The sequence below is a fragment of the Bacillus rossius genome, chromosome 1 (assembly GCF_032445375.1).
Source record: "Bacillus rossius redtenbacheri isolate Brsri chromosome 1, Brsri_v3, whole genome shotgun sequence".
Lineage (NCBI taxonomy): Eukaryota > Metazoa > Arthropoda > Insecta > Phasmatodea > Bacillidae > Bacillus > Bacillus rossius.
The window spans coordinates 241,858,217-241,877,948 of record NC_086330.1 but is presented as its reverse complement, the minus strand read 5'-3'; the positions used below and the strand labels follow the sequence as shown (position 1 = coordinate 241,877,948).

Here is a 19,732-nt window from a genome sequence, read left to right as displayed (position 1 = left end):
GCTTGGTTTCCAGCATTTGTTTTTTGATGGGCTTTTTTACTTTCTGGTTTTGGCAAGTATATGATAATTGTGTTACCCGCATCCCATTGTGGTGGAGTCGTGATGGGCATGTTTGTATTTGTTGCTTACTAACTATTGAATATTTAAATGATAATTATTAGGTAATATTTTTACAACATGGCTGTACCGTAAAGTAATAAAAAATTTACGAAAATCTTTTTTTATGAAACTAGAGACATTCCTATATTTACCCTGTAAACTGTGTTTCTATGTTCTTACTTGTTTATGAGAAATATGCTTTAATAGATTACATTACAATACCTTTACATTGACGCGGCCGTAGCCATTTATTTTTCTGTTCCCGTGTGTATCTGTGTGTGTATGATTTGGAGAACTTTAGTTAAATTGTGAAAATAGTTGATTACGTTAGGTTATATGATGATTACTAAGCAGCCATTAATAATATTTTACAATAAAATATTTTACAGTATAATACTGTAAACTATTTTTAATGTAGCTACCTATGGTAATCGACCGTTCTCACGATTTAACTCAAGTTATCGAAATCCTATACACACACAAACCCACACGGGAAAGCGTAAAATAGTGGTGGCATCAATGCAAACGCATTGTAATGTAAGTTATAAACCGTGATTTTTCAGAAACCAGTAGGAGATCAGAATCCCTGGTTTTAGGGTAGATACAGGAACGTGTCTAGTGTTTTAAAAAAATTATTTTCGAAATTATTACTTTACGGAAAAGGCACGCTGTAAGAATATTACAGTTATTATTATTTATTATTATTAGATTTGTTTATATTTTAGTTTTTTATAATTATAGTTAGTATGATATATTTAGGTATAATTTCAAGGTTTACAGGTAAGGGTTAATACATGTGCATGTGTTTCCACCTTTCATTAACACTTTATTTATTACTTGGATATAATTTTAATTTATTTATATTTTAAATAATTATTTGATTATTTCAATAAAGCCCTTAAATATAATATAATATTGGGTCTAACTTACTGTATATTATTATATGTTAATTTATGAAATAAAACACAACTTTTTTTATTAGTATACAACAGCCGGTCCTTAAACTAGAGTCGGAGTGTGGTGTCGGTGGTGTCAATCACCATCTTGAATTCAGACGTAACGGCGGCCATCTAGGATGACCTTGACTTTCAAAATCTGCCCAAAAAATGCCAAAAATTACTCTAAATTTGCAAAGATTTACTAAACATTTGCCAATATTCAACCAAATGTATTTCTAATTTTTAGAAAGAAAAATGCCAAAAAAATCTCAAATAAAACTCAGTTTTCAAAGGAAAAAACTCCCTGAAAATCGTAAATTTGAAATTCGAAATGCCTCAAAATATTTTTAGCATTAAAAAAAGAAGAAATTCCTCATTGATGCTTAAATTAAACGTCGTCAAGCCTCCAATAAGCCTCTGGAGGGAAGCTTTAACCTCGACCTTGGCCCGGCCGCCATCTTGAATGACGTCACGTCTACAGTCTTGGATAATGACGCTAACCACCATCTTGAAAATCCATTATTATAATAAGAAGATTGGATATAATTTTAAAATGTATATAAAATTTATATAGTAACATTTTAATAAAAACACACATAATGGATTTCTCGGTTCGAACTCGCTGAGGATATAAAAACAATAAGGATGGTACTTTCCTTTACGAAAGCCACCGACAGATTGACCCCGCACCACTACTGCCAAAGCATATATTACGTCAGCTAGTATGACTTCATGGCAGGCATCTTGTATCAGAATTATTGTTTCCGTCTGTTAGAGTGACATATTAGTTCCATTTTTACTCGCTAGCATGCAGTATTATTTATTACCGTAGCGCCCGCCATCTTATCGGTTTTCTTGGCTACCAGACTGAAAATCCGTACCTAATTATTAAGCTAGAAATTTGGGTAATATACTGAAAATCATCAAATAATGACTTGTTACAATATTCATTGATTAGATTAATTTCACTACTTGAATCAAGCCTTGACTGATGCACAAAAATGAATTCAGGTAAAATATTTATTTAATAAAATTACCATAAAAGTGACAGGTTTAAGAAAAAACAAAATTACAAAAAATATTACTATGTAAACTCTACAAGTAAAAAAAAAAAAAAAACAAGGAATTTACTAGCGTTTCTCGATTCTCGATTCTTAGTGTACGAAGCAAGTCCTTTACATTTCCTGACATGTATTCTCAGGGCAGTTACACATGAAAGTTGATTACCACATTGTTTACACAGTACTTATAATATTTTCAGCTTCATTAAAAGGAAAGTGGTATATTTGATGATGCCTTGCATGTTTTATGCATACAAATGTCTTGCCGCAGAATATACAGTTTGATTCTGATGAATGTTCAACCAGTGCTTTGCAAAACTACGTGTGCTTTTTCAAGTTTCCATAGCATATAAAATAGCTACAATTCCTGTTGAACTGATATTTAATGCATTCAGTATTATATTTTCAGTTGTGTATTTCGTCATCGCGAATTTTCAAGTGTTCTTAGTTGTCACAGTACATACAGTTTGATTATGGAATATCATTAGTTGCTGCCTCCTTTATCGATGTAACTGGAACTGTGTCCTGCTGCTGAAGACACTACAGAAGTTAAAATCTCCGAGGTTGCTGGCAAAACTGCAGAAATTTCAACCATGGAAATATCCAAGGTCTTTTCTGCTGGAACAGTAGGTGGAACTGTCGACGTCGTTGCCATCAGGATCTTCGTTGTCGTCGCCGTCGTTGATGTCGGGACCTCTGGAGCTGTCTGCAATTTTGCCTTCGGGGTCTGTGCTAGGCCATCGAGTTCTCAAGAATAACCAGATACCGGACTAACATGTGGGATGAGTAAAACTAGCCGATCCTCACTGCACCACAGCCAGAGGTGGACTGAGAGTCACTTCGTTTAATCCTCACTTATATACTCGCAGCGACTAGCATTAGACGCGAGTCAAAACAACAGCCAGTTTAATTTTTACAGACAGGTGCTTGCTTGCACTTAACTGACCCAGTGAAGATTTCATAATGTCGATTTAGACTATTCAGTCGTGAACATTAGTTTACTACATTTGATTCACTGAAACAATATTCTTTGTGCATTATTCCGACATCCACCTCTTTCACGCCTACGAGTGTTTGAAATGGTGTTGAATGACGTACCTCAGTATTTTCAGTGGCGCGATTAAAGTTCGTCGTTCATTAAAGTCTCCGAGGTTTCAGACAACAATGGCAAAACTTAACCGATGGCACAGCTCCTGTAGATGTCTCCTCTGCAGCTGATACCACAGATGCCATCGAGGTCTCCGTTTCCGTCGCCGTCGCTGCCAACACGTTCTGCAATGCTGATGTTAGACCGTCCATCAAAGTCGACATTGGAACAACAACTAAATCTCACGATATTATGCAAGGCATTATATATATTTACTCATTGTCTATGGTATTAAATGATCTGGCTTTCCAAGATTTCTGTTAGTTTTCTCCGTGTGGTCATGATTACACCTGTAAAGGTTGAAGTTCGTGTTTTCTGTGTGCTCCTTGTTTTTTCCGATATGATTTTGTTGGGTGTCTCCGTGAGCTTCTAGTTATTGTTGAGCAAAATTTCACTACATGCAATTTTTGTTTGATATCAGTCATGCAATTGTATTGATATTTTTTTTACATACTGAATTCCTGTTATTAAATCAGTCCTTACAATATTGTTTTTACTAGGTGGAATTCAGACAGAAAAGATTCATTACTCAGTCGATTACTATGCCTTAAAACAGCTGAGATACAATATCATGCAAGATGAATTTTCTCCCTCTTGAAGTCTAGTGAAGTGATCGTGATTGAGCATCCTACATCCCAAAGTCTTTACAACACGCATGTGTCGGCAACTGTTGACAAGAATTGGAACTACTTGCAACAAGATATTTTGCAAGAGACAAATTAACATTTGCATTTGAATGGAGTCAGAGACAGTTGAAGTCATGTAGCCTCGTAACATCATAGACTTTTAGACTTGTAGCTTCGTAGTCCTGTAGCCATGTAGTTTCGTAGCCACGTAGTCTCGTATAATAGTAGTCTTGTAGACCTGAATCCTCGTAGACATTTTGCCTCGTAGCCTCTTAGCCTCGTAGTCTCGTATCTTCGTAGTATTACAGCCTTGTAGATTTGAAGTTTCATAGCCAAAAAGCCTCGTAGCGATGTAGCCTCATAGTCGCGTAGTCTTGTAGTTTCGTAGTACTGTAGACTCGTAGTCTCTTATTCTTGTATTCTTGTATATTCGTAGTCCTGTAGCCTTGTAATTTCGTAGCCTCTAGTCTCGTAGCCAAAAGAGCCTTGTAGACTCATAATTTAAGTTAGAGCCTTATAGACTCGTCTCGTAGCCTTGTAGCCTTGTTGCCTCGTAGACTTGTAGCTTCGTAGGCAAGTAGCTTATTAGCCAAATTTAGCTGGAGCAGATGGAGCCAAATACAGTTGGATCATTTTATACGTGTAGACTCGTAGCCTTCTAGCCTTGTAGTCTCGCAGCCTCGTAGCCTTGTAGCCATGTAGCGTCTTAGCCATGTATCCTTGAAGTCTTTTAGCCAAATGTCGCTGGAGCAGTTGGAGTCTTGTATACTTGTAGCCTCGTTGCCTCGTAGCCTCATAGACTTGTAGTCTTGTAGCTTCGTAGCCATATAGCCTTGTACTCTTGTAGTCAAATGTCGCTGGAGCAGTTAGGCCAAAGACAGTTTGAACCAAAGACAGTTGGAGTCATATGCAGTAGGGAGGCATTGTAGCCTACCCTAAAATTGGCTATTGCATCATACTGAGTTAAATGTTCGTGAAAATGTACGCCCTTTTCTTTAATTGCACATAGTCGAGACTGTATTATTGAATCCTACTGATGAGATCATATACTACCAATGGGATCGTATCCCTCTGATGAGATTGTATTCTCTAATGAGATCGTTTCTCTCTAATGAAATATTATCCCTCTGATGAGATTGTATCCCTAGTGAGGTGAATTTTCGTTTGGATGTGTGTCCCTTTCGTTAAATGTGCTTTATTTTTTTGTCGAATGTGCAGACAAATGTGCTTCTTTTTTGTCGACTGTGCTTTATGTTTTGAATGTTGTTTTGACTCATATATTAATGTAAATTGTTCTTGTTTTGAATTGCATGCTATTCCATTGAGCGCAGGTCCAGATGATATAACTTTCAGTGTATCTCCGGTTGTGGTACAGTGCAGGACGATTAGTTTGACTCGTCTGTTACATAAGTCCGGTATCTGAATATTTTTGAGAATCTAATGGCATCATTAACATCGAACTCGATGAGCGTTGTACCATCGCCGACCCTAATGGTAGTGACGGCGACGGCAACGCAGATCCCGTTGGAATCGTCAATAACTGCGCAGAACTCAATGGATTTTGTACCATAGTAATCGACAACACAAGAGGAAACTTCAACAGGTGTGGTTCCACCAGAAGAAGAGACTTTAATGTTTGCAGTGCTGGCTGTGGAAGGAAACTTCGATGAATGACAGTAGGTAATTATAGTTCGTTCTGGGGCAGGGGGTAAGGGGTCTGGATCCAGGGGATCCGCGGTGGCCATTTTGGAATACGTCACATACGGCGGCCATCTTGGATTACATCAGATCCAGTGGCCACCTTGAAATTCGTCACTTCCGGACTATATCTTGGATTACGTCACTTCCGGCGGCCATATTGGATTACGTCACTTCCGGCTGCCATCTTGGATTACGTCACATCCGGCGGCCATCTTGAATTCCACTATTTTGTTTACAAGAAAAATCTGCCATTTCGTTTTCTAGAACATTCTGCCGAATTATGTCACATCCACCATCTTGAAAATCCTCAAATATTAACTTAGAAAATCTGGGAGGAAATGTATAAAAAAATTAATATAATTTTAATTTAAAAAATTGATGACTTCGTCATCGAGCTCTTAACTCCTATGCGTTGCACTTTTCGTTACGATGCCATCATCATCAAGCTCCCCACTCCTACCCATGCATTTTAGTCTGCTGGAGGCGGCCATTTTGTTTAGTGGAGACCGCCATCTTGATTTCATATGATTGATGTCGTCATCGGGTGTAGGTTTCTAAATTATGTTTGTGTATGTAAGGTCAAGTTTATATTTCCTACCAGTGTTGTTATGACCCTAATAGACCAAAAAATTCACAAATTTTGGTAAAATAAATTACAAAATCCACAAAATCCACAGTCATTTTGTAGTTGTGACCACCATTTATTCTAAAAGACATGCAATGTATGTAGGGGTGTGTTTATATTTCCCAACAGTGTTGTAATAAGGCTTATAGAACAACAATTTAAAAAAAATCAACAGTCATTTTGTTTAAGACCACCATTTTTTCTTAAAGACATAATTCTTTATGATGTTTAAATGTATAGTCTGTGATATATGTTATCATATATCAAAAGAATCGTCTCATCGTTGCGGAAGCGATTGTTATAGTAAGGATAATTAAAAAAAAAAATTTATATTATTTAATTTGATTACTTAATACTACACCATTCAGCGCCAGAAAATTTTCAGAGTCCTCTTTCTCAAACAATATTTTTAATTGACGTATCTTCTAAGCAGTAATATGTTTGCGTACTCGTGTTCAAAAGCTGCATGGAAGCAGATATTTTAATGTTTGGGTGTAGATTTTCATTTCTCAGACAAATTTAGATAGGATTACCTTGCGGAATGCAGGTGTTATGTTAAAATAATAAACCATTTGTAGGTAAAATCACATTTATTAAAATAAAGCCAGGCTTTACACAACATAAAATCCTCAAGAAAAGAAACAAAAACTAAATAATGGAAACTATATACAACTATATAAAAACGGAAAAGATATACAAAAACGGACACTATAGATCAAAAAACGGAAACTATATACAAGAAAGTCTCAGCATTGCAGATGCGATGGTTATAGTAATAATACTTACTACTGGCTACAGACTTGACAAACATTCAATGAAACGGACACACATTTGGATAAAACATTCAACTCAGTAGGATACGATATCTAGGATACATTAGCTAAAATGCTAAAGGAAACGATACTATCCAGCTCAACCCGGCTACAATGTCTCCATCCACATTTGGCGCCAAATGATTTCAGTTACAATGTAGCACGAACCCGTCACAATTGCTGGAAAGACTTTATTATGACTCTCCATTTTGTAAGTCATTATTTACAAATATTACATCTTTTAGTTAGAAGTTGTACTACGAGAACCTAACCTTAGCTAGAAATTAGATTACACTAAATAAAACAATTTTTTTTATCCAAAATAGAATTTGGTTTTTCACTTTTATACACATGCATCAAAACAAGTTATTATTGTATGTAGCTTGCATTTCTTATTTCACGAAGTATAGACCATTTTTGTTTGGTATTTCATAAATTTTCTTAATTTTTGCGAAGCAAGTAGAAGTCTTAACCTATCAGCCAATATGTTAGAATATGTCCATGTTGTGTAATAAATCTCTTCGGCTGCTACCATCTTATGTAAATGTTCATTTATAATACTTTTAAGTCCTCTGAAGACTCCTTTTTTAATGCCAGCTTCAAAGTCATTGAAATTGTAATCGCCCCACTGACCATCATAAGCCTAATCCGAATAATTTATTTTAACAAGTTGTTTCCATCATTTTGGTCTCAACACTTTATCACAGTATTAGATCTTTTGAGCTTCAAGTTCTTCATCATATAGTATTAGTTCTTGTAAGCTTCAGGTGATTCATCGCAGTCTTCGACCTTTACAGCTTTAGGCTGTTCTAAAGTGCTCTCAATTTCATGGAGGCGACTAGAACTTGGTGTAAATTTTTTTAAAATTCCCTATGAAAATACTACTTTCTTCGTTAACTTTTAGTCCCAACTGTTAGAATCAACATCTTCACATTTCTCGTGTTCATTATAGTCATCTAAAATTTTGCTACCATTTCACTTCATTGGTTTTTATAGACAAACCATAGTAGTACATAATAGTTCCTCAGGCGCCAGGCGCTCGCAAGATGGAGCCAGAGGATAAGACCGTCATCTTGGATTGTGACGTCACGGAGGCCATCTTGGATGACCGTGACCTTGACCTCGAATTTGACCTTCAAAATTTGCCAAAATTAACCAAAATTTACCCCAAAATTCGCCAAAATTTTTTTTTAAACAAATTCCGCCAAAAAATTCTAAAAAAATTTGAAAAATTACAAATTTCTCTTTTTGAGGGGAAAATTCCCGTTTAGAGGGAAAATTTACCGTTTTAAGTCCTTAAACATACCAGCGGCTAGAAATGTCCATATTGAGGCTTAAGCATCCATGTCTACAGCCTCCGATAAACCTCTGACGTCGTCATGGATTATGTCATCTTGGATTATGACGTCACCGTTGTAATTTCTGTTACGGCCGCCATCTTGAAAATCTTTATTTACTATCCGATTTTAAGTAAAGTAATTTTAAAATTTATAAAAAATTCAATTAATAAAATTTAAATAAAATATTTGAAAAAATACCTTTACGTCATGAAGCTCAGAGTCCTCTTTTCGAACCCGGTGAGGGAAAAAAAATGGTGGCGGATCCTTCCCTCATGGTGGCTGTTGGCAGACTGACCTCACACCACTTATGTCAAGGAATATATCGTCAGCTTATATGAAATCATGTCCGCCATCTTGAAAATCGTTAATTTGTATGTTAGAAAATCGGAAAAAATATAAAAAACCATTAAAAATATTAATTAATCTAATTGAATAATAAAAATTTAATAACATATTACTTAAAAACCACTGTTGCACATATCATTATGGTCACCATCTTGGATTATATAAACGTTGCATGTTTCGTTACGCCTGCCTTCTTGCTTGAGTATGATGTCATCATTAAACTTTTCGTTAGATCTGTAATATTGAATTCTATAATGTTGCATATTTCGTTACGGCAGCCATCTTGAAAATCCGTAATTTCAATGCTAGAAACACCGAAAAAATTCCAAAAAATTATTTTAAAAATTGCCTACTTTTTTAGTTGTTTAAACGATTTCGGTCCTCGGTTTGATTTAAGGCGAGAGTAAACCAGTAATTTATTAATATATTTTAAAAATCACAGTAAAAAGAAATAAAAATGTCTTATTTTCTTTAAAATCGGATAGTAAATAAAGATTTTCAAGATGGCGGCCGTAACAGAAATTACAACGGTGACGTCATAATCCAAGATGACATAATCCATGACGACGTCAGAGGTTTATCGGAGGCTGTAGACATGGATGCTTAAGCCTCAAAATGGACATTTCTAGCCGCTGGTATGTTTAAGGACTTAAAACGGTAAATTTTCCCTCTAAACGGGAATTTTCCCCTCAAAAAGAGAAATTTGTAATTTTTCAAAATTTTTTTGAATTTTTTGGCGGAACTTGTTTCCAAAAAAATGGAAATTTTGGCGAATTTTGGGGTAAATTTTGGTTAATTTTGGCAAATTTTGAAGGTCAAATTCGAGGTCAAGGTCAAAGGTCAAGGTCACGGTCATCCAAGATGGCCTCCGTGACGTCACAATCCAAGATGACGGTTTTCTCCTCTGGCTCCATTTTGCGAGCGCCTGGCGCCTGAAGAACTATTATGTACTACTATGGTTTGTCTATAAAAAACAATGAAGTGAAATGGTAGCAAAATATTAGATGACTATAATGAACACGAGAAATGTGAAGATGTTGATTCTAACAGTTGGGACTAAAAATTAACGAAGAAAGTAGTATTTTCATAGGGAATTTTAAAAAAATTTACACCAAGTTCTAGTCGCCTCCATGAAATTGAGAGCACTTTAGAACAGCCTAAAGCTGTAAAGGTCGAATACTGCGATGAATCACCTGAAGCTTACAAGAACTAAGACTATATGATGAAGAACGTGAAGCTCAAAAGATATAATACTGTGATAAAGTGTTGAGACCAAAATGATGGAAACAACTTGTTGAAATAAATTATTCGGATTAGGCTTATGATGGTCAGTGGGGCGATTACAATTTCAATGACTTTGAAGCAGGCATTAAAAAAGGAGTCTTCAGAGAACTTAAAAGTATTAGTAATGAACATTTACATAAGATGGTAGCAGCCGAAGGGATTTATTACACAACATGGACATATTCTAACATATTGGCTGATAGGTTAAGACTTCTACTTGCTTCGCAAAAATTAAGAAAATTTATGAATTACCAAACAATAATGGTCTATACTTCGTGAAATAAGAAATGCATGCTACATACAATAATAACTTGTTTTGATGCATGTGTATAAAAGTGAAAAACCAAATTCTATTTTGGATAAAAAAAATTGTTTTATTTAGTGTAATCTAATTTCTAGCTAAGGTTAGGTTCTCGTAGTACAACTTCTAACTTAAAGATGCAAAATTCGTAAATAATGACTTACAAAATGGAGAGTCATAATAACGTCTTTCCAGCAATTGTGACGGGTTCGTGCTACATTGTAACTGAAATCATTTGGCGCCAAATGTGGATGGAGACATTGTAGCTGGGTTGAGCTGGATAATATCGTTTCCTTTAGCATTTTAGCTAATGTATCCTAGATATCGTATCCTACTGAGTTGAATGTTTTATCCAAATGTGTGTCCGTTTCATTGAATGTTTGTCAAGTCTGTAGCCAGTAGTAAGTATTATTACTATGCAACCGCGCTGCTGCGTAACTCCCGCAACACCGCGATTAGCAACTCTTCCCCACACTCATGCCCCAAGGCCAACCATAGGTAAATAGCTTATTCCCTTATTCCCCGGTCAATGTGTGAGTACCATTATAAAAACAAAAAAAATTAAGTGCAGTCAACATTTACTATCAGACCTCCCTAGGATTACAACCCCCTCCACGTATACATTGCATGAAACACATAGATGCCCTATACAAAAATATATATATAAAACTATAGTTAAACAAAAAATCTAAAGTTTTTATTTTTTGTCCTGTGCGCGCACTTTCCCATTTGCTCACGGCTCATACGGCAGTCCTCAAGATAATACGTAAACGTACTTGAACTGTGTCCGTGTACTCCATCCAAATTATGACTATGTGGGCCCGAGTGACAAGTTCATTAACTTCTTTAAGTTCATTCATCCACTACAAAAATAATTGCCGGTCCTGAAGAAAGTAAATTTATGTTGCGAATCACAGTCTATTTTAGCATTTAGTATTTCACAGCCCCGACCTTCGCCTATTCTGGCCATAACAAGTATGAGCGTCGACTCCTTACTTTGAGCATGTTGAGTGGGGCCCCAGCTGGTGGTCAACGCGCTTCCGCGCCGTTGCCACACCGCGGGCCAGACGGTCGCACCGAACCATCCTCCTGCTGTCGAGTCCGGCTTGCAAGTCCCGTGCCGCACACTCACGCGCCACCGCTGAGCGCGTCACTCGGCTACGTCACCATCGAGCTTCTTCGGCCGTCCTCGGGTACACTCGAAACAACGACACCCACACATGACTAGACGGCCGTTGAGCAAACGGTTTCACGTTCTTAGAGTCCTCCTAATGCAATTAAATAAAAAAACTAATAAACATAACTGTGAATAATGAAATAACAATAACCAAATAATTAAATTATTAATTACAAAAACAGTTACCGGAAACGGTAACAACTATAACCATCTCATCTGCAATGCTGAGACTTTCTTGTATATAGTTTCCGTTTTTTGATCTATAGTGTCCGTTTTTGTATATCTTTTCCGTTTTTGTATATAGTTGTATAAAGTTTCCATTATTTAGTTTTTGTTTCTTTTCTTGAGGATTTTATGTTGTGTAAAGCCTGGCTTTATTTCAATAAATGTGATTTTACCTACAAATGGTTTATTATTTTAACATAACACCTGCATTCCGCAAGGTAATCCTATCTAAATTTGTCTGAGAAATGAAAATCTACACCCAAACATTAAAATATCTGCTTCCATGCAGCTTTTGAACACGAGTACGCAAACATATTACTGCTTAGAAGATACGTCAATTAAAAATATTGTTTGAGAAAGAGGACTCTGAAAATTTTCTGGCGCTGAATGGTGTAGTATTAAGTAATCAAATTAAATAAACTAAATATTTTTTTAATTATCCTTACTATAACAATCGCTTCCGCAACGATGAGACGATTCTTTTGATATATGATAACATATATCACAGACTATACATTTAAACATCATAAAGAATTATGTCTTTAAGAAAAAATGGTGGTCACAAACAAAATGACTGTTGATTTTTTTAAATTGTTGTTCTATAAGCCTTATTACAACACTGTTGGGAAATATAAACACACCCCTACATACATTGCATGGCTTTTAGAATAAATGGTGGTCACAACTACAAAATGACTGTGGATTTTGTGGATTTTGTAATTTATTTTACCAAAATTTGTGAATTTTTTGGTCTATTAGGGTCATAACAACACTGGTAGGAAATATAAACTTGACCTTACATACACAAACATAATTTAGAAACCTACACCCGATGACGACATCAATCATATGAAATCAAGATGGCGGTCTCCACTAAACAAAATGGCCGCCTCCAGCAGACTAAAATGCATGGGTAGGAGTGGGGAGCTTGATGATGATGGCATCGTAACGAAAAGTGCAACGCATAGGAGTTAAGAGCTCGATGACGAAGTCATCAATTTTTAAATTAAAATTATATTAATTTTTTTTATACATTTCCTCCCAGATTTTCTAAGTTAATATTTGAGGATTTTCAAGATGGTGGATGTGACATAATTCGGCAGAATGTTCTAGAAAACGAAATGGCAGAATTTTCTAGAAAACAAAATTGCGGAATCAAGATGGCCGCCAGATGTGTCGTAATCCAAGATGGCCGCCGGAAGTGACGTAATTCTAGATGGCCGCCGGAAGTGATGTATTCCAAGATGGCCGCCGCATAACCCCCGGATCCCGACCTTTCACTCCCTGCCCCTGAACGAACTATAATTACCTACTATTAACGTTTTGATATCGAAGATGATTTCAAAGACAGCAGTACCTACCACTATCACCAATGATGTCCACTAAAGGTGCATCGGGTTCATTCCATCATCGGGATCGTTACTGTGAACAACAGTAATGCTCGTCGACACGAGAAGAAAGAACGTGCTAATAATCTTTCTCGCAAAATTTTTAGTTGTAAAAAGTGTCGCAAACAATTTACAATAAATGATAAGTTGAAAAGACACTTGAAGACATGCAAAGGCCTTGCTGTTCGTCAGGAAGTAAAGGATCCATTGTAACAGCTTTGCATTGAAGTGCTTAAGACTACTACATCAGTTACTACAGATGTTACAGAGCAGTTACATCAGCATCCAGTTCAAACTTTAAATATTCGTCTTTATCAACCTGGCATCCTTGCAGCTAATGCAATATGACGTTCGCATATGCTCATGATGCATGAAGACATGAGAAGAGTAAAGACATGAATAATCCTTGTATGAAATTACGCAGTGATAATTGTCATTTTTGGTTTACTCGTCCGTGTGCCTACTGTGGAACTATCTGCAGACAATTCGACTCCTTGCTTTAGATTGGAGACTCGTATGCGTACAAGCATACAAGCAGATGGGCAGCAACCGATTGAGATGACACCTGGGCATGAGATTAAACCCAATACTGTGCTCGGTGCATTACAGGTAAATGATGATGGATTCTTCTTGGCGAATTTTCCATTTCGTGGAATTTTGAAAGACTATTATTATCTACATAAGTTTAGTGAGTCAAAAGGCATTTATTGTAAATATAAAACACAACATTATCAATCAGCTTACTGATGAAGTAGCAACGTACGGACCTTTAAAATATAACTTGTGGCTGGACTGTGTACATGGTAAATCGTATCCGTTCGAGGACCTATTGAAGAAGTGAGCTTTTAAGAATATGAATACTCTCATTTACACTTTTGACGATGTAAAGCAGTCTGTTAAGCACAATATCGGGAGGAGGAATACTACTTCAGTAAAGATCTAGCTGGTCTCTGTCATCAGTAAACCGATTAGAGCTGAGAATTAGACAGTTCAAGCCAATGCATAACTAAATGTTTATTAGATTGCTAACTTTCGCTAGTGTTCCTGTTGTAGAATTTACTTAATAAATTCTTATTAGTAATTTCGTTGTTTTTTTCTTAATTTGTCAGGTTATTAGAAATTGATATTGTGAAATTGACTTCAATTATTTTTACATCAGTCAAGGATCAAACCAAGGGCGGAAATCAGCCAAATAATTCATAACTCTAATAAGCAATTTTTTTGATGAATGTTTGAACTTTTCCTACATTTTAAGTCAATAATTTCAGAAATTCAAGATGGTGGCCAGGAAGACTGACAAGGTGGCTGCCATAACGTCTTACTAGTTGATGTAATATCTGCCATGACATTAGTGGTTGGGGGTTAGTCTGAAGGTGGCTTCCCTTGAGGGAGGATCCAGCGCCTTTTTTTTTGCCCTCGCTGAGTTCCAAGCCAGTGCCTTTTATAAAATTTTATTATGAAAATTTAATTAATTTCCCCCCCCCCCCCCCCCCCGAAATTCTAGCATTTATATTACGGATTTCCAAGATAGCTGACGTGATGTCACTATTCAAAATTATGGACTGATTTTTATTAAAATTTTATTTATGAATTTTAAAATTTTCCCGAATATAGCTTAATATTTACGGATTTTCAAGATGTCGGCCGTAATGAAAATTGTAATTTTGACAATAATTGAGTTCAAGGTCTTGACCTCAGCAGCTTAGTGTGACTTTCCCATGGGAAATTTAAGCCATTTGGGGACGTTTCAAGCCTCTGGCATTTTTGCGGAATAAAATGGCAAATATCCCTTGAAATAGGGAAATATTTTTTAGGTTTTTTTGCGGGAATTGTAAGTCATTTGACACCTTTATGGCCGCCGTGACCTAAAAATTCAAGATAGCAGTCAGCACCTCAGGCACCTTAACCTGAACACTGTTTCCAGACTGCATACCTATACTACTTTTTTTTTCCATAGCAATAGATAATGTTGACTAAAAAAAGAAAACTACTCGCAAATTCCGAACTTGATTAAGTTTATGTATCATTCGAGTATACATTTTTTTTTTATTTCAATGACAAAATACCTTGAAAGAGTTATTATAATTCTGGTTTGTAAAATAATTACTTTGTTTGTGGTTACATGGTTGTAGTTTTTCCCTTCGGTCATATGTTAGAGAATTGTATTGGTAGAGTGTTGGGTTTGGATTCGAATTACTTCCATAGTGTTACTATTTTTGATGTAATGATTTTTCTTTCTCTCTCCTCTATTTCTACATCTGTCTTTCTCGCTCTTACACTATCTTAATTTTCGGGTGTTTCCGAAAATGTTGCCACCTTTTTTCATGTTGTATACATGTTTTTGCTTAGTTTTTTAAGGTATGGTTACCATGCTTTGTGTAGCGCTGCATCCCGCCTAGTATTGGCGCTGTGTCCTATGCGAGGCTGTCTGCATGTGCTCTCCACTCTGTTTATTCGGTGAGGCGCGGATGAGCAGTGTAGGCAGCTAGAAGCATTTCACTCTCTGCTTATCCATGCAGCAGATGTAGAGGGTTTTCAGGTGGGAACTGTCTGGGTGACAGGTTGCCACTGCGTTGGCAGGTTCCCCCAGGAGGACGAGCCGGGTCTCTGTCGGTCACGTGGTTGTGTTTGGATAGTGGGTCTTATAGTGATGCTTTTGGTGACTGGTTTCGTTAGCATGCCCTGTTACCAAATGCTCATTTACTTCTGTTTGCTGGTACGACATTTTAAAATTTGTTTTAAAGGCGTGTTCTGTCATGGTCATTTGTGCGGTATTTAAATATGATTTATTGTTCCTCGATACTTTTATGGTTGTAGGGTAGGGCTGTCGAGTCTTTCTCAAAGGTAAGTGTATACGTTGTGGTCCCTACCTCCCCCGGTTTTATCTCTCCCGATTGCCTCGATCCTACATTATTCCCACGATGAATGCTTAGAACAAGCAGTTTTTCCTGTCTTAAATTTGGAGGGAATCCTTGATGGTGTCAAACTCTTCATATTAGTGCGTTCCCCTAGACTCCTTGTTTGGAAGCTTGTGAAATACGTCTCGACCCGCCGCTCTCGGTTAGCTGTATAGTTTTGTCCCCCTGGAAACAATATACTGTACTGTTTCGACATTAAACTATCGTTACCTCTGGTGGCTGTTTTTTGAAATTATACCTCTTGACTGTTTCACTCTACTTGCTTTCACTGGGATTAAATTATTATAGAGCATTGTGAGTACCTTCCAGCGGGTGGTTTGGGAGGTGGGATTGGCACGAAAGACATACCTATATTTGTAACATACTTAAAGCACAGTATACATCTTATGCATACTACATTTTTATAATGGTATTTCCCTGTAGTGCACCATATCTTCGGGTGTATAGTGTACTGTACTTTTACACCTGCTGACGGATATATGGTTTCTTTTGTGGTCTTACATACTTTAAATAATTGGTTCCGTAGTTTGTATTTTTGTACAGCTTATTTCAGCCCCCACTTTGCGACCTCTGGGTCACCACATCTGATAATGGTTTTGAACCCAAGCCACTGCACTCTGGATTTTTTTCATAAAAATTGCAAAAATATAAAATAAAAATACACTAGTGCTTCCCCAACAGCAGAACCAAGAACTTGCTGGGAAATCAGTCAAAATGGCCAAGATCTGGAGTCGACATTTGCGTTGCCTGGCAGCAAACCATAAATTTAAAATGGCTAGAAGGGCAAACCATGATTCCTCCCTGGTACACATACTGCGTACTATAATTTCTCCCCGAATACCCTCCCGTTCACAATAATATTATCCTTGTAAGCCATAATTATGACATGGTATACCATAATTTTGGATGCACCGGAAAACCGAGTTTGGAATTCTATGCTTCCTCTACTGCTACAACTTCTACAAACAAAAGTCACTGATAAGTGAGGAACTAGCTTATGATGATAGCTATAAGAAATCATTTCATTAATAATAAAACTTTTTTCTATGCATGGTATAATTTTTCCCTTAAAAAACAGGTTATAACTAATTGGAACTAATTTTATTTAAAAAAGGGTTTACCCCAATTATTTGTATGGAATCATTTTACGACAGCATCATGTTTTATTATGGTTATAGAACCTTTATTAATTTCACAATATCTGGCAACTGAGCATTCCATTTTAAATACTTGCTCTATACTTTACAATAAACCTGTAGACCCTTCCCTCCTAAAAAAAAACAACAGGAAGGTTATTTTTTTGAAATGAGGACGAAAATTAACAAAGATAGTTTTGTATTCTCAATAAAATCAAACATGATGACATCATTCCACAAGTTCTCATATTTACATTGACAACTTGAATAACACTGCTTTCCTCACCCCCCTGGGGACTTTTAACAAATAAATACAATTAAAACGCAATTTTATTATCATATTAACATTTATCATAAAACATCATAAACACCAGAAATTACTTATTTTCGCAGAATTTAACTACTCGTTTCGTCGACGAGATAACAATCAACTGTATGCACGTTTTAACAAGAATACTGAAAAATGACAAACTTTATTAGGGCTATTCTATTCATCAAAATATTATCTCTGTAACATTGTGAGCCCTTAATACAAATAACTCTAAGACAATCAAATTACAAAACCACTAAATTAAAATAATGGAGCGAACAATAGAAGTTATGACTACAGCTTCAATCATTTCAAAGATTTATTTAGTATTACAATTCTAACTATGGGCTATTCGTCCTGAGCGGGACCCTCGACAGCCAAGGTATTTACTGGTCCATCACTCGCCTTGAAGTAAACGCAGCTACTTGTGTGGGTGAAAGCTTTTGGCCTCCTGCTGGTCTGCCGAGTGACACTCTACTTCCCTGCGGGCTGCACACGGACTTCGCCGGCGGCTACTGGCTGGGCTCAACACGACGAGGATGTAGCACAATCCTCGACTCGTAGCCTCCAGGTCACTGCTACTCATGTCGACCTTGGACACACTCAGTATATCTCGCACCAGTTCTAGTTTGTACCACCTTGAGATTTACTCTCACTGTCAGGAATATTCCCTTCGGAATAAACTTGGAATAAGTGGCAGTTGTATACTACCGATGTCAGTCATGTATCCCCACTTTCGATGCCATAGTCTATATTTCCAACCAACTCTTTTCTATAATGTTCCCAGTGTGTCATTTATATCTGTCTTGCGCTGACTTAGGCCCCAGGTTGCGTTCACCTTAATCGCTCGAAAATAAACCACTTACAGTCGTCGGAGAGAAGTTATAGACATACGACGGTCTACATACCGAGTATGTTCATATACGAGGAGCGAGTTTTCACTATTTAGGACTCTGAACGATTTCACTACTCGTTGAGCGAGTTAAATACTCGCTAGTCGCTGGGCGAGTTATTGTAGCTTGGCGTAGGCTGCTTCATCTGTAGGCTAATTCCGTTCTCAAGAAATGCAGTAATGTCTCTTATCCACATCGAGACTATCTCAGCACTTGTCAACTTCTGTGGCCTCGGGCATCATGACGTTTTCTAACCAGGCGGTGGTCAAGGCAGTGGTGATGCTTTCATCTTCGGACAGCGAGACAGAAGGACTCTGTCTTGATCGACTCTCGAGGGAATATGTATACTCGCACGGAAGCAACGAATTTTGAAGCTATGCACCACCCTCCTTTATCACCCCTACGAGTGATGACGTGGTCACGTGTGATGATGCATAACCATGTCGTTGTTGATTACCCCTTGAAACAAAACTGCATGCAACTATACGAGCACCGACATGAGGGGCTAACTGTGCGGAGACAGGTGACGGCGCGCGTGAGGTGTGGGGCGGCCTGGAAGGTGACGGGCGGCGGTGGCTCTGCCCGCAGGCTCCAAGGGCGCGACGCTGTTCACGGTGTACAGCGACACGGGCGACGACCAGCTCGCAGTGTCGCTGGGAGACGACGTGACGCTGTTCTACCGTGACGCCGAGGGGCGGCCCGCCGCCAACAACACCATCAGCTTCGGCGCCGACGTCAGCGACGGGCAGTGAGTGTGCCACTCAGGGCCACGGTGGACTCCGTCCCGACAGGGTCCAGGCCACAAACTGGCCACAACTGCCCCAACTGACTTCAGTTGCATTTTACTCCAACTAGTCCCAATGGCATTGTTACTCTCCATTATGTTAATCGTCGGCGGCGATTTTAACATCCTCGAGCTAGAAGTTGTATTATGAGAAATCAGTATTAAGTTAGAAATTATATTATATTATATAATAAAATAATTTTTTTTCAATTTAATATGAATACAGGTTATAAAATTCATTTATTTTCTGTACTCGTCAACCATTAGACCACAAATAATAGTCCAATTTATTTCGTGATGGTTAAAATGTGAACATTTTACGAAGCAAGCATGAGTCTTAACGTATCGACCAATATGTTCGGATATTCTCGTGACATGTAATCACTATCTTCTGCTACTGTCATGTTTCTTACATATTTATTATATATACTTTTTAAGATCTCTAAAGTTTTAACACCAGCCTTAGGTACTAAAATCTTAATCATTCAGAGGTTGTCATTATCATAAACACGATCAAAACAATTCATATTAATGTGTTTGGTATCTACCTTCTTCAAAAGGCAGACAGCATAATCTCAAACACCCGGCTGTTTCAAAAAAATAATGATCTTCAAACAATTTC

The 19,732-nt window shown here is 37.3% G+C and overlaps 1 protein-coding gene across 2 annotated transcripts in view; it reads left to right on the top strand.

Annotated features, from left to right (window-relative positions):
• LOC134527420 (collagen alpha-1(V) chain-like) overlaps nucleotides 1-19,732 on the top strand; it is a 311,179-nt gene that overhangs the window by 88,803 nt on the left and 202,644 nt on the right. For both annotated transcript variants that reach the window (XR_010074189.1, XM_063360093.1), the window contains exon 3: nucleotides 18,915-19,074. Coding sequence is in view for 1 of the 2 variants with exons in the window: in XM_063360093.1 (XP_063216163.1) it covers nucleotides 18,915-19,074 (160 nt within the window). In the remaining variant the exon portion in view is untranslated. The remainder of the gene's footprint in view (nucleotides 1-18,914; nucleotides 19,075-19,732) is intronic.